Source organism: Scylla paramamosain, chromosome 6, assembly GCF_035594125.1.
Source record: "Scylla paramamosain isolate STU-SP2022 chromosome 6, ASM3559412v1, whole genome shotgun sequence".
Lineage (NCBI taxonomy): Eukaryota > Metazoa > Arthropoda > Malacostraca > Decapoda > Portunidae > Scylla > Scylla paramamosain.
Genome location: NC_087156.1, coordinates 23,791,997 through 23,814,496, shown reverse-complemented (window position 1 = coordinate 23,814,496; position 22,500 = coordinate 23,791,997). Strand labels below are relative to the sequence as shown.

At 41.9% G+C, this 22,500-nt stretch overlaps 2 protein-coding genes across 4 annotated transcripts in view; both read right to left on the bottom strand.

Annotated features, from left to right (window-relative positions):
* The window catches only part of LOC135101446 (basic proline-rich protein-like), a 13,840-nt gene extending 3,257 nt beyond the window's left edge, over positions 1-10,583 (bottom strand). The window contains exons 1-3 of one of the 2 annotated variants that reach the window (XM_064005412.1): positions 9,728-10,583; positions 3,191-6,336; positions 79-232 (exon numbers count right to left, since the gene is read on the bottom strand). In XM_064005412.1, the coding sequence (XP_063861482.1) occupies positions 79-232; positions 3,191-6,334 (3,298 nt within the window). In that variant the 5' untranslated portion in view covers positions 6,335-6,336; positions 9,728-10,583. Of the gene's footprint in view, positions 1-78; positions 233-3,190; positions 6,337-9,171; positions 9,695-9,727 lie in introns of those variants that run through there. The other variant, XM_064005411.1, reaches the window with a different exon arrangement.
* Positions 10,584-10,721: 138 nt separating this feature from the next.
* On the bottom strand, positions 10,722-19,682 carry LOC135101449 (uncharacterized). 2 transcript variants are annotated; one of them, XM_064005418.1, is made up of 6 exons: positions 19,523-19,682; positions 15,401-15,531; positions 14,753-14,962; positions 14,119-14,352; positions 13,237-13,489; positions 10,722-12,281 (listed from the first exon to the last, which is right to left on the bottom strand). In XM_064005418.1, exons 2-6 carry the CDS (start codon positions 15,481-15,483, stop codon positions 12,054-12,056), a joined length of 1,008 nt encoding a protein of 335 aa, XP_063861488.1. In that variant the 5' UTR covers positions 15,484-15,531; positions 19,523-19,682; the 3' UTR covers positions 10,722-12,053. The 2 variants fall into 2 exon arrangements, with proteins under 2 accessions (XP_063861488.1, XP_063861487.1); XM_064005417.1 differs by lacking the exon at positions 19,523-19,682 and adding an exon at positions 16,319-16,526.
* Positions 19,683-22,500: the final 2,818 nt, after the last annotated feature.

The following is a 22,500-nucleotide window of genomic DNA, read 5'->3' as shown; positions in this document are numbered from 1 at the left end:
ATATATAGAGTGTATCTCAAATTCCAATCACATGTAAATGCACCACTTACATTATGATGTCAAAGCACCACCTCTCACCTCTAAACTTTTGAGACAATTCCTTGATTGCTTTCTTGTGGGTCTCTATTTTGCCCTGGATAATAGAAAGTTTTTGAAGTTCTGCTTTCAAGTTGTTTAGGCGGATCTCTAAGTCATTTGGGTTATAACTGCATGAGGGTGTCAGTGGCCTTGGCTGTAAAAAAAAAAAAAAAGATTCTCACCAGAAACATAATCATGTCAGTTGTCAATTTTATGTTAACATGATGAATTGAGTGCATTTGTGTGAAGCAAGGAATGTTTTTTTTTTTTTATGTAGGAGGGACATCGGCCAAGGGCAACAAGAGTCTAATAGAAAAAAAAAAAAACCCATTGAAATGCCGGTCCCCGAATAGGGCCCGAACCGGTGGTCAAAAATTGAAGGATAAGTGTCTTGAAACCTATCTCTTGAAGGAGTTCAAGTCATAAGAAGGTGGAAATACAGAAGCAGGCAGGGAGTTCCAGAGTTTACCAGAGAAAGGGATAAATGATTGAGAATACTGGTTAACCCTTGCATTAGAGAAATGGACAGAATAGGGGTGAGACAAAGAAGAAAGTCTTGTGCAGCAAGGCCACGTGAAGGAAGGCATGCAGTTAGCAAGATTAGAAGAGCAGTTAGCATGAAAATAGCTGTAGAAGATAGCAAGAGATGCAACATTGCGGCGATGAGAAAGATGCTGAAGACAGTCAGTTAGAGGAGAGTAGCTGATGAGACGGAAAGCTTTTGATTCCACCCTGTCTAAAAGAGCGGTATGAGTGGAATCCCCCCAAACATGTGAAGCATACTCCATACATGGACAGATAAGGTCCTTATGCAGAGTTAGCAGCTGTGGGAGTGAGAAAAACTGGCGGAGGAGTCTCAGAACACCTAACTTCATAGAAGCTGTTTTAGCAAGAGATGAGATGTGAAGTTTCCAGTTTGGATCATAAGAAAAGTACAGACCGAGGATGTTCAGTGTAGAAGAGGGGGACAGTTGAGTGTCATTGAAGAAGATGGGATAATTATCTGGAAGATTGTGTCGAGTTGATAGATGGAGGAACTGAGTTTTTGAGGCATTGAACAATACCAAGTTTGCTCTGCCCCAATCAGAAATTTTAGAGAGATCAGAAGTCAGGCGTTCTGTGGCTTCCTTGCGTGAACTGTTTACTTCCTGAAGGGTTGGACATCCATGAAAAGACGTGGAAAAGTGCAGGGTGGTATCATCAGCATAGGAGTGGATAGGACAAGAAGTTTGGTTTGGAAGATCATTGATGAATAATAGGAAGAGAGTGGGTGACAGGACAGAACCCTGAAGAACACCACTGTTAATAGATTTAGGAGAAGAACAATGACTGTCTACCACAGCAGCAATAGAACGGTCAGAAAAGAAACTTGAGGTCAAGTTACAGTGAGAAGGATAGAAGCCATAGGATGGTAGTTTGAAAATCAAAGTTTTGTGCCAGACTCTATCAAAAGCTTTTGATATGTCTAAGGCAACAGCAAAAGTTTCACCAAAATCTCTAAAAGAGAATGATCAAGACACAATAAGGAAGGCCAGAAGATCACCAGTAGAGCGACCTTGACGGAACCCATACTGACAATTAGATAGAAGGTTGTGAAGAGATAGATGTTTAAGAATCTTCCTGTTGAGGATAGATTCAAAAACTTTAGATAGGCAGGAAATTAAAGCAATAGGACGGTAGTTTGAGGGATTAGAACGGTCACTCTTTTTAGAAACAGACTGAATGCAGGAAGACTTCCAGCAAGAAGGAAAGGTAGATGTTGACAGACAAAGTTGAAAGAGTTTGACTAGGTAAGGTGCAAGCAAGGAGGCGCAGTTTTGGAGAACAATAGGAGAGACCCCATCAGGTCCATAAGCCTTCCGAGGGTTTAGGCCAGCGAGGGCATGGAAAACATCACTGCGTAAAATTTTAATAGGTAGCATGAAGTAGTCAGAGGGTGGAGGAGTGGGAGGAACAAGCCCTGAATCGTCCAAGGTAGAGTTTTTAGCAAAGGTTTGAGCGAAGATTTCAGCTTTAGAGACAGATGTGATAGCAGTGGTGCTATCTGGTTGAAATAAAGGAGGGAAAGAAGAAGAAGCAAAGTTATTGGAGATGTTTTTGGCTAGATGCCAGAAGTCACGAGCGGAGTTAGATCTTGAAAAACTTTGACACTTTCTATTAATGAAGAAGTTTTTGGCTAGTTGGAGAACAGACTTGGCATGGTTCCAGGCAGAAACATAAAAAGCATGAGATTCTGGTGATGGAAGGCTTAAGTACCTTCTGTGGGCCACCTCTCTATCATGAATAGAACGAGAACAGGCTGTGTTAAACCAAGGTTTGGAAGGTTTAGGTCGAGAAAATGAGTGAGGAATGTACGCCTCCGTGCCAGACACTATCACCTCTGTTATACACTCGGCACACAGAGATGGGACTCTATCAGGGAAACAGTAGTCATTCCAAGGAAAATCAGCAAAATACCTCCTCAGGTCCCCCCAACTAGCAGAGGCAAAACGCCAGAGGCACCTCCGCTTAGGGGGATCCTGAGGAGGGACTGGAATGATAGGGCAGGATACGGATATGAGATTGTGATCGGAGGAGCCCAACGGAGAAGAGAGGGTAACAGTATAAGCTGAAGAATTAGAGGTTAGGAAAAGGTCAAGAATGTTGGGTGTATCTCCAAGACGGTCAGGAATACCGGTAGGGTGTTGCACCAGTTATTCTAAGTCGTGGAGGATAGCAAAGCTGAAGGCTAGTTCACCAGGATGGTCAGTGAAGGGAGAGGAAAGCCAAAGCTGGTGGTGAACATTGAAGTCTACAAGAATGGAGATCTTCGCAAAAGGGAAGAGGGTCAGAATGTGCTCCACTTTGGAAGTTAAGTAGTCAAAGAATTTCTTATTGTCAGAGGAATTAGGTTAGAGATATACAACACAGATAAATTAAGTTTGAGAATGACTTTGTAGTCGTAGCCAGATGGTGGAAAACTCGGAAGGATCAAGAGCGTGGACACGAGAGTAAGTTAAGTCATTGCGCACATAAACGCAACATCCAGCTTTGGATTGAAAATGAGGATAGAGAAAGTTGGAGGGAACAGAAAAGGGGCTACTGTCAGTTACCTCAGTACAGAACAACTTACTTTGCAGCATGAGGTACGATTCTGAAGTGCATTGATGATGAGTATGAGTTGGTTGTCTGATGGGCAGCATGTAGAGCACCCTGGGGGTTCCCATGGGCAAGAGCCTGGCAGTCCTGGGGGACCTGGCGGTCCCTCAGGTCCGTATCCCGGTGGGCCAGGGGGACCAGGCTCTCCGGGGTACATCCAACCATAATCTCCGGGGATCCCTATAGGTCCGGGTGGACACACAGGACATTCTGAAGATATGCAGCCAGGCGGACATGGTGCACCAGGTGGGCAAGGAGGACAGGGAGTATCTGGGCATCCCGGAGGACATGGAGATCCCGGATAACATTCTGGGCAAGGTGTTAGAGGACATTCAGCAGGGCAGCTCATTCCTGGGTAGCATGGAGGACACGGATAGACGGGACATCTCGGGGGACACTGGCCTCCTGGGTAACAAGGAGGGCATGGTTTTTGAGGGCAGGAAGGAGGACATGGCTCTCCCGGATAACATTCAGGGCAAGGTGTATGGGGACATCCTGGAGGACATTTATAACCTGGATAACAATCTGGACATGGTTGAGGGCGGCATCCAGTTGGACAGCTAGCCTCATCATAACAAACTGGACATGGGGTTTGTGGACAGTTTGCTGGACATTTTTCTCCAGGATAACAATTAGGGCAAGGCTTAATAGGGCATCCATGGGGACAGTCACCTCCAGGATAACATTCAGGACATGGAGTGATGGGGCAGTTACTGGGGCATCTCTCTCCCGGGTAGCAAGTTGGGCATGGAGTAAGAGAGCATCCCGGAGGACATACTTCCCCAGGATAACAAGGAGGACAAGTTGTTACGGGACATCCTGGCGGACATAACTCTTCTGAATAACAAAGTGGACATGGAGTGGTGGGGCAGTTAGCTGGACAATCTTGACCATGATAACACACTGGACAAGGTGTAAGTGGACACACGGAAGGGCACTGCTCTCCGGGGTAACAAGGTGGACATGGGATAACAGGACATCCAACTGGACAAATTTCTCCTTGGTAACAAATTGGGCAAGGCGTTTCTGGACATCCTGGAGGGCAACGTTCTCCAGGATAACATGCAGGACATGGCGTAATGGGACACCTAGAAGGACATGGCATGCCTGGATAACAAACTGGGCATGGTAATATAGGACACCCTGCTGGGCATCGGTCACTCTCATAGCACTCTGGACATGGTGTAATAGGACATCCTGATGGGCACTCGTCTTCAACATAACATAATGGACAAGGTGTTATAGGACATCCTGGAGGACATCGATCTCCAGGATAACATACTGGGCAAGTCGTTATTGGACAGCCAGAAGGACACTTATCTAAGGGATAACACACAGGACATGGCGTTAGAGGACATTGTGCTGGACATTTGTCTCCAGGGTAGCAGTCTGGACACGGAGTCACAGGACATCCTGGCGGACACTCCTCACTCAGATAGCAAATAGGACACTGGAAGGGTGGACACCCCACAGGACAGATATCTCCAGGGTAACATTCAGGACATGGTGTTGGGGGACATCCTGGAGGACATCTACTTCCAGGATAACAATTCGGACACGGGGTTTCTGGACATCCTACAGGACAAGTCTGCCCAGGGTAGCACTGTGGACATGGAATAAGTGGACATCCTGGAGGGCATGGCAGTCCTGGATAACAAGATGGGCATGGTGTTGGTGGGCATCCTGGTGGACATTTCATCCCAGGATAACAAGGAGGGCAAGGTGTTGGAGAGCAGACATCAGGACAAACGCTGCCTGGATAACAATCTGGGCACGGAGTTATTGGGCAGTCAGAAGGACACTTCTCTCCAGGGTAGCATGTAGGGCATTTCCCAGGTGGGCAAGTCGATGGACAGATTTCTCCAGGGAGGCAGGGTGGACAAGGTTGCACAGGGCATCCCACAGGACACCTTTGGCCTGGGTAACAGTCTGGACACGGTGTAAGAGGACATCCCTGTGGACACTTTTCTCCAGGGTAACAAGTGGGACATGGTGTGATAGGGCACCCTAGGGGACAGCTCTGACCAGGATAACAAATAGGACATTCTTCTTGACAGCCAGGAGGACAAGGTGTCCCTGGCGGACATGGAGGGCATGGTGTTGGTGGACATCCAACGGGACATGGTTGACCAGGATAACAGTCTGGACAATTTATTGGGCATCCAATTGGGCATGGCTGACCTGGATAGCAAAGAGGACACGGCGTTGGTGGGCATCCTGACGGACATTCTGTTCCGGGATAACATAGTGGACACGGGAGTTGTTGGCATCCTGGTGGGCATGAAGTGCCTGGGTAACAGAGAGGACATGGTGTCTGAGGACATCCTGGAGGACATTGTGTTCCTGGATAACAAGGAGGACAATCTGATATAGGGCAACCAGCGGGACATGGCTGGCCACGGTAACAAGGTGGACAGGGCGTTGGTGGACATCCTGGAGGACACTGCATCCCTGGGTAACACAATGGACAAGGAGTTGCAGGACATCCGACAGGACAAGGCTTCCCTGGGTAGCAAACGGGACAAGGCGTTGCAGGACATCCTACAGGACAAGGCATTCCTGGATAGCAAACAGGGCAAGGAGTTGCAGGACATCCTAAAGGACAAGGATTTCCTGGGTAACAAAGAGGGCAAGGAGTTGCAGGACATCCTAGAGGGCAGGGTTCTCCTGGGTAGCAGAGTGGACACGGTGTTTGTGGGCACCCTGGAGGACAAGGACTTCCAGGATAACATGCTGGACACGGTGTTTGTGGACAGTCAAATGGACATTCATTTCCAGGAGGCTGTACTGGAGGGGGGATAGGGTCAGGGCTTGGACACCCAGGTGGACAGTTGACTCCAGGGGTGCAAAGCGGACATCGTGCCTGCCTTTTGATGTAGCTTCTCTTGCTGAGCACTAACATGAGAGAATCGAAGGAGTCCTCGAAGGGAGGCCCCTCCAGGTGACTCATATGCAGGGAGACATTTCTAGGCTGTTGTCGAAGCGGGTACCTCCCGGGATGAAGAAGTTCGTCTGCGAGTCTTTCCAGGGCGGCTGTTTCAGTGGCTAGGTTAGCTTCTGTGAGTAAACATGAGGCCAGGATGAGGGAAGGCCACACAAGGAACCACCGCCGCTTCATCTCTGGAGGAAGTATAAACACTCGTCACAAATCATCTCCCTTTCTCGTTACAATATCTACAATGACACCCCTCAATCTTTCAAGTGCAACAAACACTTTATAATGAATTGTGAGTAACAATTAGACTAATAGTTAGTAGGAGATAAGGAAGAGGAAGTTGGAGTTAGGTTTCTGGATGGAAAGAGACATTATATCTTAACTATTAATTTTTAAATTTTCGTACTATGGATCTAGGAAGCCTACAAGGATCTGTATTATGGCTTACCTTATATATAATATACATTAATGATATTGTAAAAGCTCGTGAATTAAGTATGTTATGTTGAGAGAAATCTAACTTGCTTATATAATGTACTAACTCTGCCACTAGTCGCTGTGTATGATAAGCTGGGTAAAATCCACTAAGCTAGAACTAAATGCAAATGAATAATCTCATTATTTTTATAAACAGTGAGTTGTAAAGGAGCTGTGAGCTGTATACGTACATGAATGTGTAAGTTCAAAAATTCATATTAAATATATCTGTGATAATTTATGGAAGAGTATGGCATTATAAAATCAGACGCAAGTTGGCACAAGACGTCCTTGTTAGCATATACTATACATCATGTTATCCAGCACTTTATAATATAATATGGTCTGTAGCCGTTTTTATAGGAATTCATATTTTATAGTGGAATTAAGCACATGAATGGATCTTCTTACTATCAGCAGGAAAAACGGCTTTTAATTTACATACCTGACCGACATAATTGGAGAGCATTTTTTGGCTCAGAAAATCAAATCAATTACTTTTAAGGAACTATGACTAAATGGAAAACCTCTTTGCGGATCTGAAATTGCCAGATCTTTATTCGCTTAAAAACAATTTCTGATAACTTTAGTATTCAAAATATTTCTCACAACAATGCGTATTTTCTTGTGTTGAACATATTCATAATTTAGTTTGTCCAGCACTAGGTATGACTCTTCAGAAGTTGCTTTTCTACACAGGAACTAAAGCTTGGAATGCTTGGCCTTCTCAACTCAAAACATAAATAACCTCAATTTCCTAGATAAATAAAAAAAAAAAAAAAAAAAAAAAAAAAAAAAAAAAAAAAATATATATATATATATATATATATATATATATATATATATATATATATATATATATATATATATATATATATATATATATATATATATATATATATATATATATATGAAAAATAATAGGAATAAAATAAATGATGAGACGTATAAATAAATACAATAAAATAAACCAATAAATGAAAAGAAAAACATGCGAATGTTCAGTTCTCTCAATACTTTTTGTTTGATTAATGCAAGGCTGTCATTATATCCTTCATCTTCCTTTTATCTATGTAATGTACGTATATACAGCTAAATAGTGTTCTGCAAACGATTTTATATTTAGGAATGAAATGTGCAGTGGCAATGCAGATGTACGAGCTGTTCATCACATGATCGTGGAGGTAAAACTTTTTTTCTCGTATGTCTGTTAAAGAGGTAATTTGGTCCAACAGACTAAGCCAATGTGAAAACTGCATACATGTTTATAAAAGTGCATCATATTTATGGCAATAAATTCTCTCTCTCTCTCTCTCTCTCTCTCTCTCTCTCTCTCTCTCTCTCTCTCTCTCTCTCTCTCTCTCTCTCTATCTCTCTCTCTCTCTCTCAGCTATGTGAACAGTTTAATAAAGAAATTATATATGACTGTCAATAGTTCATAGTTCTTTCACACACACACACACACACACACACACACACACACACAATTTTTTGAGTAGTTGTTGGTTACCTCAGTAGCAGCGTCCTCGGACGTCACGTGACAGGACGAGGTTAGCGCAGCTCATAACGCTTACTTTTTTTTTTTTTTTTTCTGGTGAAGGAGCAGCTTCTAACATCTTTTTGGAGTAGAAGGAGTGTGTGGAATGTGAAAGCTCTCAGCATTACCTACTGATTGTGATGTCATGAGTTTTAAGCTCTCTCTCCGTCACTATATAGTTGGCGGTTACAAGTTCAATAGGTGATTCTCAAAAACATGGTGGTGAATTACGCACACACACACACACACACACACACACACACACACACACGTGCGTGCGCACGCAAAAAGAACCGCCGGAGGATGAACAAATGGATATAAACACCTATTTATCAAATTAAAATGCAAAAAAAATGCAAAGCAGTTCATTCAGAAACACTTGAGATTCAGAACGGCAGAGAAGCACAGGTGAACATTCAACATTCATGGCATTTAAGGTATGGATACAACAGGAACTTAGATTATGTATTCTTACATTCAGCAAGTGCATTAAACAGAGAAAAGTGTTTTACAGCATCCTAAATATTTGGGATATGAATTAAGAATAAGAATAAAAGTTCCTAGTTTTGTTTCATTACCACCGAAGCTGTATAGGTTTGGATCAGTGATGAATTACTTTTCTAGTAGTTCACATTACATAAGTAACGTATGCAACATGCCATGTGTCACAGGAGCGTTGGTCTGGGAGGACAGGGTGAACCACGAATAGCCACCCCTACTCCCTCTCTTTCCTCGCGCCTACACAAGACAAGGCTCGTCTGTGCCGCGTCTGGCCGACCCGTCCCTGAAATCCGAATTCCCCCAACGACAGGCGACTTGTAACGTTTAGCCCATAGAGCAAATGCGTAAGTAAATCATCAAAATAAACGATTGTTAACACACACACACACACACACACACACACACACACACACACACACACACACACACACACACACACACACACAATGTAAGCACAATACTTTCGGAGACCAGGCCAATGGATAATGTACTACATTACTCTCACCTTCGCTAGTGTTGCGCATAGAGGCCCGAAAATAGTGATGAGGTGGATGAATCACTGCTCGCTCGACACAACGAGCATCACCATCAAGCGACAACCATACGTCAACAGGCTCGTGGCCCTCCTCCCGCTACCACCACACTGACCACGATGAACGCACTGGCTGGGCTCCCTGGTGCCGGCCTTGCAACCACTCGCTAGGCTACGACTGCCACTTGTGGCACCCACACATCTTTGCGTTTATTTTGCCCTGAATGGACAGCGCTTGTCTCATTTAGTAATCTTGCTTTAAACATTATTCTCCTTGGTTTAACCGAGAAACGCCCGTGCAATAACCACCACCTCTCCTCTTTGTCACAATATTGACGCGAGTGTAAACGACCAGACAATGAACAAACAAATTTCTACAGACGTGTACTATGGCTACAATAGACCACCTGATCTGTCGCTGGCTGATCACGAATATAATCGTGTATCAAGGTGTGTATTACTCATTTAACTACTCACTGAGAAATATCGATTGTAAACAAGGAAATACAAATTATACGGGATTATCTACCTCCGCTACAACTCCAAGCCACGGTGCTGTAGTAACCTTGCCAGAGTGAGGCGACCCCGCCTGCACACAAGGCATCCTCTGTGTGGGTAGGAGGGACTGGAGCTGCCCGTGCTACTAACTGAAGGTCATCATGAATCCATGGGTTAATTTCGGTTCTACATATACGAGGCTTCTTGTTACCAATGAACCGCAGAATATTTCAAAATTAGCCAATGAAACAAAATCACGTTTGATTATGGAAATGTCAGATGTATCAAAATAAACATTAATTTTTCGTGCGCGTGGGGCTTCATCAAATATTTGCAGCGACTGTAGGTTGGTATAGGTTATGGGTAACTGGGAACTTTGGGTAAATGGAAGCCAAACAGTTATTTGGAACAAGGAAAGACGGAACGTAAGGGGCGAGAAAATAAGCATAAATAAAGATGAACATAATCCTAATAACAATTAATATCTTAACAATTAATTAATAAAGGCTATAAATCTTCCTTCTCTTGCAGTGATTATCTTTCTCGAGGTATTTTGTTCATCTCGTTTGTATGCCTATCAGCCTCTCTCTCTCTCTCTCTCTCTGACTCACTTTTTGTTATGCCGTCATCAATGACGGACGCCTGTGAGCACCACATGCACGCTCCTAGAGTAGGATTTCCAAGAGTGACGAGTGAATGGGCAAAAGTCGGGACAAGAGAATATGAGTGACAGTGAAAAGTATCAAAGAAAGTTAAGGGAGATTGCACTGGTATGAAATTGAAAATATTACGCGAATGAGACGATGAAAAGGTTGACACAAAAATTACTAGGTTTTATAAAAATGGAAAAGCAAAATAATAAATAACAAGAACAAGATTAATGTTAAGATATAATAGTGCAACAAAAAATCAGAGCGAGAAAGAAACGGTGGAAGAAGAGTTTGAACCGGGGAATGAGAGCGGCCGACAGTAGAAGTATTAGTAGTAGTAGTAGTCATGATGGTGGTGATAGTAATAGTAGCAGCAGTAGTAATAGTTCTTGTTATTATGACATGTTTTAAGATTTCTGTTGTTGGTGTTGTTTTTGTAATTCTTGTTGTTGCGCTTATTTTCACTGATTTGATAATGAAGGTATAACATTTCTCGACAGCATTCTTTCAAATTCCACACTTTCAAATACAACTTACGATGAGAAAGCACGAATTCTCCTTTAGGTACACGGAAAGGAAAGTATCTGGAACATGAGGAACAAAGTATGGTTCAGACAGACATTGCCACAAGAGATCTATGATACAAACACTCAGCGTTAGTAGGCTCAGACCAACCTTGCTAAAAAGTTAACTGATGAAATGACTTGTTTAGCAGCATAATTATCAAGAGAGAGAATATAAAGGAAAACTTTTTATTACAATGTCATCTTCATTATCACTAGAAATCAAAGGCGAAAGGAGCGGCATCGAGACATGGTAGCAAGTACCCTATACCTCTGGAACGCACTTGAAATGAACTTTACCACACATCGTATCTACTCTGCCTTCCCATCAAAAAGACTTGGAAGGACTGATTTGTTTTGAACTTCGCGCTCTCAGCCTATCCTTCACATTTATCCCTTAGTTTGTATCAGACACAACTCTATAATCAGCTTCCACGAGTTTAGCCTAGTCTCCAGACAGAAACACGGACTGGACACGAGATCAATACCAGTGAGAGGCAGACACAAACACGCCAATACCACTGAGAGGTTTCACATGCATCCCAAGCTTCATTCTTGCAGAACATAGTGCATGTGCATAATTTTATCGTAAAAACGTCCTAAGTAAAGTCTAACCACATCAATAAATTTTCCTATAGCACAAACATAACGTCCTAACGTAAATAAGTAATGTTACGATTTTACATTTGAAAAAAAAAAAAAAAAAAAAAAAATCTTGCTTCCAGACATCAACTATATCAATGTCCATCATAAGCCAGTAACCAAAGCTTTCTTTCCCCTTTCATTCTTGTGTGTGTGTGTGTGTGTGTGTGTGTGTGTGTGTTTCATCAGCACCGGCATCACAACCACACTCCAAACAACCGCAAAGAGGCAAGCAAACATCCGGTCCATGCGGCGAGTTCATGAGACACACTGTGGCTCGTGCTGCACCCACAGACTCACTGCTCAGCAATGCCCTTTGCAAGCGGTTAGTCTGAATACATTAATACTGTTTGTAACCAAGACTTAAGAGTGCGCTCTCGATACATTGCCCTGAAACCTATGAGATCTGATCCTTACAGGCAAAGGACCACTTAACCATACGAATACTTTATTTATTTTCTTTCTGTTTACTGTCAGTTTCTTTGTTCCACATTAAAAAGCCTCATCGCTTGAACGAATAGGAATACGGAAAGTAACAAATAACCTTATGGTACACAGCCAGTACACCATCCATTGCTTTTAAAACGGCCTTCTCTACTTTGCCACAGAAGGCAGGCACGGAAGGGTAAAGAGTGCAGATGGTGATGGCCAGGGTGAGGAGGCCGTTTTGGCAGCACCGCAGCACGCGCCCCACCAAGGGAAGGTGAACCAACACACTGAAGTTATACTCCTGGAACAGAAAAAAAATAAAAAAAATAAATAAATAATAAAATAAAATAAATAAATAAAAATAAATAAATGAAAAATAAAATAAATAGATAAATAAAATAAAATAAATAAATAAATAGATCAATAAATAAATAAATAGATAAATAAATAAATAAAATAAATAGATCAATAAATAAAAATAAACAAAATAACTAAATAAAAATAAATAAATAAAATAAATAAATAAAATAAGTAAAATTAATATATAATAAAATATTAAATAAATAAACAAAAATAAGTAAATAAAATAAATAAATAAATAAAATAAAACAATAATAATAATAATAATAATAATAATAATAAAAACAACAACAACAACAACAACAACAACAATAATGATAATAATAATAATAATAATAATAATAATAATAATAATAATAATAATAATAATAATAATGGTGGTGATGATGATGATGTTGAAGGTAAAAATAAGCTATTGCTCACAGATTATGTGCTAATACATATAATTCCAAGAGAAAGAAAGGCATAACTTGAATACTATACATACATGATTCAAATACTACTCAGGAATGCACACCTCTTCCAGACACAAGTAACTGACTCATGTTTAGCAGTTTAGCTTATCGTCGTGTTCTGTCCTCAGCTTTGCCCTCATAGCACTTTCCCAAAGTCTGAAAGTCAGTCGCTGTGAAAGCTGCTCTCCTATCATCAGGCGCACCATCTTTGCACACTTTAGCCCTTTATTCAACAACCTTCATAGTTAGATATCAATAACCTTAATCAGAAAACTTAGAAATCTTTCTCCTGACTGTAGTCCATTTTGCATCTATCATTTTCACCTTCAGGATAATATACATTAGTGTGTTGATTGACATTATTCCTCAGCGGGTTGCAAGATCAATGAATTGTAAACACTCCTGACAGCGGTAATACTCAACAGGTGGTGCGTTACTTGCCGTGAGTCTCAGCATGAAGACAGAGTACCAGGAGAGCCTGAGAGTGGGCAGAGGGAGACCCAGCAAGTTGTAGGTGAAGGCTGTGAAGGCTGGAGGGTCTACTACAGGCACGATGTCGTGTACTCCCCACAGCAGCGCCTCAGCCATGGCAGGGAAGTGGGCAGGCGGGGAGACGAGATGAGCCGCCATCACCTCATTCAGTTTTTCACACCGAGCTCGCACCTCCTCCAGTTCTCCAGAGGCTAAGTTGAACCTGTGCACCAATTGGTGATAACAATGAGAATGCATGCGTGTTATTTAGCATTGCTTCGTGTGTGTGTGTGTGTGTGTGTGTGTGTGTGTGTGTGTGTGTGTGTGTGTGTGTGTGTGTGTGTGTGTGTGTGTGTGTGTGTGTGTGTGTGTGTGTGTGTGAGAGAGAGAGAGAGAGAGAGAGAGAGAGAGAGAGAGAGAGAGAGAGAGAGAGAGAGAGAGAGAGAGAGAGAGAGAGAGAGAGAGAGAGAGAGAGAGAGAGAGAGAGAGAGAGAGAGAGAGAGAGAGAGAGAGAGAGAGAGAGAGAGAGAGAGAGAGAGAGAGAGAGAGAGAGAGAGAGAGAGAGAGAGAGAGAGAGAGAGAGAGAGAGAGAGAGAGAGAGTGTGTGTGTGTGTGTGTGTGTGTGTGTGTGTGTGTGTGTGTGTGTGTGTGTGTGTGTGTGTGTGTGTGTGTGTGTGTGTGTGTGTGTGTGTGTGTGTGTGTGTGTGTGTGTGTGTGTAATAGCGGCAAAGAGGTAGCAACAGTAGATTCCCTTACAGTTAACCAGTATGAAATAAAGAGGATATATAATGACATGAAATCCTCTTTCTCTTCCAAGTAATGCAACAATTACTAACAAGGTTCAGAGCACACCTGTCCTCTATCCCCAGCAAGTATCCAATGGATTTCCAAAAATGCACGAGGCCTTCCTCCTCCTCCTTGGAGCAGCGAACTCCGAGGCGGTGGCCGCGGGTGAGCAGCACGCCGAAGAAGGCCCACTGAGTTACCATCATGTCGGCCTGGGTAGCGGTGGACACCTGGGCGGATTCGGCTGACCGGAATGCGTTTGAGTGCATCTTCCTCACTTGCAGGATGGACCTAAAGGCACTGGAATCCATTTATGTTATTACCTTTTAGATCTGCGCGGCTCTATAGCATTCCGTGTCTGTTGGTGTTTAGATTATGTAAATACAGCTTTGCTCTTAATCCGGCCTAATAAAACTTGCATGGCTCTAGACTGCTTTTCGTTAGCTATTAATGTTTTGGAAGTATCGAATGTATCAGACAATACATATCGAGTAAAAAAAATAATAAATAAATAAATAAATGTCAAAATAAGCAAACCTGACAAGGAAAGCAAGTAAAATTACAAAAATATTCTGTATGGTGATGAAATCTTTCTGAATGGGATGAACATTGCTCGAAATCTTTTGCTCTCATATTTTCTCCTAACTGTCCCGGGTGGATGTTGACATTTACAACAAAATACAAAGAATATACAGTTTACCTTGAACTTGGATCAAATACATCTTCCGTGTACCATTTCCTCACGTGGTTCATGGTGGCCAGGTACCTCTTGAAGGCGGCGGCGCGGACCGAGGAGCGATGGGTGAAGACGAGCACTTTGAGGACGCTGTGCACAGCCAGTAGACACAGCAGTCCCACCAAGTTGCTGATGAACACGCCAAGGAAGTGTCGACGGAACAACGACTGAGCCCTGTGTGGTGATACTGGCTGTGACTGTGCTGCTCTAATGGTTAGACACAATGTGTGTTACTGCGTGTTAGACAGACATTAGTGTCACCATCATCATTCCGAGACACGAAAATATCTGTTCAATTCTGGGATATGCGGCATGCAGACCAGCGACTCTTGTTAAACAGAGATGCTGCACCATCAATTAGTATCCTTCAGTCCATGAAAATGGCAGTCTTACACATTAATAAAGTTATACAATAACTAGAGCTATTATTCGCAACAATTCTTATCTGTCTTGAGCAGACAGCATTAATAATTCAATCAATATTCACATGGTCGATGTTCTTTGCCGGTGGAATCGTGAAGTACAGTTTGGAATACTGTGTTATGCTAAAAATAGATTCGTATCACATGCAGATATGACTTACAAATTTGTAGCAACACTAATGTTATTTACATTTTTAGTTTGTCAGTGTCAAGCCATGGTGGAGAACTCATGGGCGTGCCGCAGTCAGCAGGGTGTGAGGTTGCCACTCTCATCAGCTCCTCAGGATGTTTTATGCTTTCCTCCTCTTCTTCATATTCACTCTGAAGGGAGAGAGGGACAATATATCAAACAAACTGAAGCAAAATTTCTGTAGATCATCTGGATATAAAAGTCACAAAATATAAAGATGATTTAAAGTCGATATCATAGTAATCATGAACTGACCCTATCAAGAACACTGCTTAATGTCGCAACACTCATTTTAGAGGACAGCCGCGTCAACAAACTTGATGTGATAAATGAAAGTATAATAAAGAGGAAACAAAATTTTCTGAATTTTACTCAGTGAATGACACTACGCAAGCTCTTCATGTAGGTTGGTGCTCCACTGACCTTCAATGAACGGCAAATTTTGTTACAAGTCATAGCGAAAATAAGAACAGTAAGTTAATAAATAAATAAAATAAAGTAGTCGATATACTTTTCTCATATTTCAGTGACATTCTTAAGTTAGTTGGTGATATGAATACAATTTTGATACAGTGGTAGAGTCACGTTTCTCGGGCGCCTAGTGATGCTTATGTAGAACACCTACAATCCGACAGTTTCACCGTGGCGGCAGCCTGCGGCACGCCTCGGGGAGTGGGAGGAGCCTACACATTCTCCCCTCCCATAGTTCCGTTAACACTCGCCACAGCGTCACCAGTCTGGTGCTTTCACTCATCGTGTGATTTGAAATAAAGCACAACAAAAGAAATCAGCTTACATTGCAATTTTTGTTAACAAAGTGAGCTCATTAATCGTTTCAGGAAAAAAAAATAAATAAATAAAATAAATAAATGAATAATAATAAAAAAAAAAAAAAAATAACGCTTGAGTAGTTCTAACCTTCCTGGTGATCCACTGGTAGCATGAACGCTCAGTGACGACTTCCTGTGAGGATGCCATAATTACGAGTGTTGTAATGACGGATACACTGATATCACTTGGCCTACTGTCATATAAAAACAAACACTTCACTGTCTTCCATCCGTACAAGCGGAGCGATCCTAAGACACTACTCCCGTAACTGTGTCCCGAACAGCACTGCCTAGCCCTACTGAAACTGTTGCCTGCGTGACGCGGTGGCGACGTCAGCACCCTACCAGGGCCCGGGCCCGGGGCCGGAGGAGAGGGGCGGGCCGGGATGGAGTCTCACCTTTTCCCAGTAATAAAGAGGATGTCTGGTACGCAGACTACGGTGAATTCTTCGTCATATTTTTTTGTTGCACCTTTTCATTATGATAAGATAAGGCTACAGGTTAATGTGGTGACATTACAAGCGGCGTGTGCTGCCACGTTCTTTAATTTCACACGGTCATTCACTCGACGTGGCTCAGAAATCTACCTAATGTGGTCATCTTAACAAGTGACAAAACATTTCTGTCACACTCTGTATGATCATATACAGGAAACGCATTATGAAGGCGTATTTCACAAGAGATAAAAATAAATGAGTGCAAAATACGATAACCTATCTGTCAGCTTAGAGAAGATGCGATATATTAGGATGATATGCTGCTTTCTTTTCTTTCTTTTTTCTTTTCTTTTTTTTTTTTTTCGTTTGTTTCCTCGAACGCAGACAGAGGACACGGTAGGGTCAGCGAGGCACGTGATTCACCGTCTCAAGGTCACTGGACAGGTTTGGGGTTCACTTTCTCTGGTTGGGGAGAAAGCAGCACCCGTCCAGTGACTGCAGCTGTTGTGCTGGGATACAAAGCGCTTGGTATTGCGTAAGACGAATCTACGAGCATATTATGATTTTGACAAAGCTTCCCACTGTCACGCCGAAAAAAAAAAAAAAGATAAATAAAGAGTATTGTTGTACATGTATGACACGATAGTAGTTGTAGTATTGTAGTAGGGGAGAGAGAGAGAGAGAGAGAGAGAGAGAGAGAGAGAGAGAGAGAGAGAGAGAGAGAGAGAGAGAGAGAGAGAGAGAGAGAGAGAGCTCTGTCTACAAACTCCTTTACCGGCAACCTTTCACTGTTAAGACATGGATCAGGTTAGGACTGTATACTTTTTATCCTTTTAATCACACAAGCCAAGATCAGTAGGAAGGAAAGAAAATATACAGTCATATTAATGATACTAATGATTGTAATTTCTATTAGATGTACTGCAAAATCAGTTTCCATTGTCCCGCCGGGTGGAGAGAGTCCGGAGCAAGCCAGCCCGTGTCTGCACCACCCAAACCTTACTAGCGATCGAAAATTCCGCTCCAAACCTGCAAGTGCGTGGCTCATCTTGAGAAAAGGTACCATTCTGCCTTGACTTGAGAACATAGTATTAAATTTCATTGTAGAGGCTTCATCGTGTTCACTACTACTACTACTACTACTACTACTACTACTACTACTACTACTACTACTACTACTACTACTACTGCTGCTGCTGCTGCTGCTAACTACTACAAAACGGTTTATTTAGAATGGCAGCATTACACTGAAAATATGCATACGTGTTAAAATGATTAAATTAAAACAATAAGCATAAATGTGTGAAGTGGAAGTCTGAACACGAAAGGTGGCCAAATAAGCTGCTATGGAAGGGATGGGTGGTGCAGACGAGGGCTGGCTTGCTCCGAACTCTCTTCACATGACGGGGCAATGGAAACTGATTTTGAAACACTTGTAATCTAAACTGAAAGAGGACTCGTTATTTTCTTGAGAGACTGCTGTCACGGATTCTTTATCATTGCCGAGGTCAGACGCCGAGGTTTGAGGACTCGGTTTTTGGGACAGACTCCAGACTGGACATGTCGCCTGGGATACCTACGGGGATCCTCTGTGTGTGTGTGTGTGTGTGTGTGTGTGTGTGTGTGTGTGTGTGTGTGTGTGTGTGTGTGTGTGTGTGTGTGTGTGTGTGTGTGTGTGTGTGTGTGTGTGCGCAGTCTAAAGGTGTGTCAGGGGAAAAGCGATTGGGGTGACTTACAATTAACGTGTTCATAGAGAAGCACTTCTGATGGAAATTACAATCACGAGTATTAATATGAATGTATATTTTCTGTCTTTTCTTTTGGTTTTGGCTTGTGTGACTAAAAAGATAACAACGTCTCTCTAAGGAAATATTTTGTTGGAAAGTATGAAGGAAATGTCCAGCACGTCCTGGTTCATGTCTTACCAGTGAAAGGCTGCCAGTAAAGGAGTCTGTAGGTAGGTCTCTCTCTCTCTCTCTCTCTCTCTCTCTCTCTCTCTCTCTCTCTCTCTCTCTCTCTCTCTCTCTCTCCTACTACAGTACTGCTGCTGCTGCTGCTGCTGCTGCTACTACTACTACTACTACTACTACTACTACTACTACTACTACTACTACTGACAACTTTCTTTGAAAAAATAGCGTTTTTTCTCTTTTAAACACACACACACACAGAGAGAGAGAGAGAGAGAGAGAGAGAGAGAGAGAGAGAGAGAGAGAGAGAGAGAGAGAGAGAGAGAGAGAGAGAGAGAGAGAGAGAGAGAGAGAGAGAGAGAGAGAGAGAGAGAGTCTGTGACAAGCTGTGTAGACTCTTCTAAATAACACTAACAGTCTCTCAGCTGCCACATAACAATCTCCCAACTGCAACAAACAGTCTTGAAACACCAGACACTAAAGGAAATTTCGAGATTCGAAACGTAGTACAAGGCCTCTCCGAAACCCGCGACTCAGTGAGGGCCCCGAGCCACGGAGTATGCCTAAGTATTACCTTTCTCTTGTTGTGGATCTCTGAGGACTTGTCTCTCGACAGATATGGAAGCAGAATTAAAAAAAAAAAAAAAAAAAAAAATAATAATAATAATAACTATTATTACTATTATTATTATTATTATTATTATTATTATTATTATTATTATTATCATTATTATTATTATTATTACAGCCAGCAGGCGGCGAAGGTTGTTTCAGACCCACACGACACGAATGACACGAATCGTTTATTGAATCCGGTCAAAACCTGAAGACATACATTAATGATCATAGACAATATTCTATATGAATAATTTGTGTAATACAGGTATGATTCTGCGCGTTACTTATAGGATAATGTACTATTACACAGACAGTTGTTACACTTACGTGTTTGGGTCTTGGGGTAATCGTTAAGTAACGCGCACGCCCTTTCTCACAGAAGTTCTAGGTAGGTCTGTCGACTTCTGTCTCTGCACCAACACACGTCCTCCCTGCACGAGTGTCCTCAGCAAAGTGTTCCTATCGTCCTCAGTTACTGCCTGAGTTCCTACCCTGTCCATCGTTATCCATTAGCGACGGCGATAAGGCCGGCCTCATCTTAGCCTCATGTCATAACAAGCATCCTTCATCTCCTTACATCAACACTACCTCAGCACCGACCGTACAAAAAATTCGCTGACCTAGGCCTCGTCTTGGTCCTCGCCCTGACCTCCAGGTCCTTTCCTTTCTCATTAAGAAACTCACTTGCACAACAAAACTTTAACCCGCTTGGCGGTAACAATAATAATAATAATAATAATAATAATTCTGCAGACCTAAAGTATATATAGGTTACCGTTAAAAACATTTTCTATGAAATCGACAGAAAATTTCAGCACAAACTAATATAATACCATCGTGAGGAGCTATGTACCAACAGATTACAGCTTATAGTAGAAAAATATCCTTATTTCAAGAGAACAACACGACTTTCCTGTTGGAGGTAGACTGGAGATTTCACCTGGCATGTTCCGTGTACGTATATATGAAAAGAAAATGACATGAATAAAGCAAGAAATACACTTTGGTAACCATATCAACTTTCCTTGTTCTTCATGTCAGGAAGGTTGAGTATCTAGTCATATGATGCATGATTTACACGTAAGAGAGGGAAAAAATGGTGGAAAGATAAAGTATCCATCGTTTATCAATAACTGCTAACAAATATTTCATCATTATTCTAAAGGATGTACAGCAACAAAACTTTTGAATGACCAATCACGCACCTCGTGTTTCAGTTCAGTCATGTATCTCGTCTTTATAGTGCGCCTCTCGCTGGACTCTTCTGGGGATCTTCTAGTAAGTATAAGGAGCGTTTATATTCACTACTCTTCTCAACAGCGGATATTTCCGTTCTTACGCATCCCACGGCTCTCAGAAGTGCCTGACACGTCTGTTTATGGTGTGCTTCCACGTCTTCCCTCTGTCCATATCTCTCTATCCACTGTTGCTGACTTTCGGCACGTGGAATTTAGCATATATAGCTCATTGATTATCAATGTTTGAGAGCTTGGAATTCGGAGAGGCAAAGAATTAACAAAAATGGAGAATATTGACTCTTCTTAGATTTACCGATGCTGATGTTGTGATTAGCGAATTTACAGATGAAGTACATATTATTTTTGCGATTACACAGATCATGCAGAAAACAAGATTGGTTTCCAATAATTATACGTCAGAAAGAAAATGAAGCAATGAAGAGTCCATGAACAAATCAATCTGAGACTTAAGATTAGTAACTGTTCAGATAATAGAAAGGAAATAATCGCAAGAACTGGAATGGCGTAGAGTGAATTTGACAAATAAGTGTTATGAAAAGTAACCTCTCAGTATTACAAAGGAGCAAGACATATAAATAGTGTATTTTACCAGTGCTGACAGATGGACAAGAACAATAGGTCTTAAGGAAATAGTGAAACGAAAACCCTAGCGTACTACCTCAAGGTGAATGAAGATGATGATGTTCGGCCTTATATGAACAGAATTATGGATTAGAAAGAAGGCCAAAGTACACGACGCTTTAGGTACTGAATACAATTACAACCAAAGAAGAAGAAGAAGAAGAAGAAGAAGAAGAAGAAGAAGAAGAAGAAGAAGAAGAAGAAGAAGAAGAAGAAGAAGAAGAAGAAGAAGAAGAAGAAGAAGAAGAAAAGAGAAGAAGAAAAGAGAAGAAGAAAAGAGAAGAAGAAGAAAAGAAGAAGAAGAAGAAGAAGAAGAAGAAGAAGAAGAAGAAGAAGAAGAAGAAGAAGAAGAAGAAGAAATGTGAATCGCCGAACAGTTAATAGATGATGATGATGATGATGATGATGATGATGATGATGATGATGATGATGATGATGACGATGAAGAGGAGAGGAGATGATGATGATAATGACGACGTAGGTACACAGAAGTGTTAAACAATTCACACCTGTGTGTTTATCATCCCGCCTTATTGACATACAAAATCTGCGGAGGCTGCACGGCCGCTCTCATACCTCGCGGACAGGAGCGAGGAATGGCGGTGATGACAGTGCGGATGATGAATTTATAACGGCAAGAGACATCGAAGCCTCTTCTGGAGCGATGTGGCCTACTGGAAAAACTCTTACCTGGTATAAGAAATTAATGAAAATAACATAAAATTGGTGAACTATTTTGACAGCATATATAGTGTTAATTCTGAGGTAAAAAACACATTTTTGCGTTTTCATCAGTCAGTCTTGGACATTAAATTTTTCTTATTAGTACAAGATCTGTCACGAGGAGGACAGTGATCTGGCGCGATGTGCATGGAAACTACTTTATTTTTATTATTCTTTGTTTTTCTCATCTAACACCTTTCTAATGGCATCACAAGCCACCTTTTTTTTTTTTTTTTTTTTTTTTTAATGTAGGTGGGACATTGGCCAAGAGCAACAAAAATCTAAAAAAAAAAAAAAAAGCCCACTAAGATGCCGGTCCCGAATAAGGTACGAAGTGGTGGTCAAAAATTGAAGGATAAGTGTCTTCAAACCTCCCTCTTGAAGGAGTTCAAGTCATAGGAAGGTGGAAATACAGAAGCGGGAAAGGAGTTCCAGAGTTTATCAGAGAAAGGGATGAATGATTGGGAATACTAGTTAACTCTTGCATTAGAGAGGTGGACAGAATAGGGGTGAGACAAAGAAGAAAGTCTTGTGCAGCGAGGCCGCGGGAGGAGGGGAGGCATGCAGTTAGCAAGATCAAAAGAGCAGTTAGCATGAAAATAGCGGTAGAAGATAGCAAGAGATGCAACAATCCGGCGATGAGAAAGAGGCTGAAGACAGTCAGTTTGAGGAGAGGAGTTGATGAGACGAAAAGCTTTTCAT

Bases quoted from the DNA above. Each gene is read 5' to 3' on its own strand.
- LOC135101449 (XM_064005417.1), bottom strand. From the start codon at position 16,378: ATGGCATCCTCACAGGAAGTCGTCACTGAGCGTTCATGCTACCAGTGG. The intron at 15,532-16,318 runs GTTAGAACTACT...CTCTCCCTTCAG, and splicing joins ACCAGTGGATCACCAGGAAG to AGTGAATATGAAGAAGAGGA. The intron at 14,353-14,752 runs GTAAACTGTATA...AATGGATTCCAG, and splicing joins GTATTTGATCCAAGTTCAAG to TGCCTTTAGGTCCATCCTGC.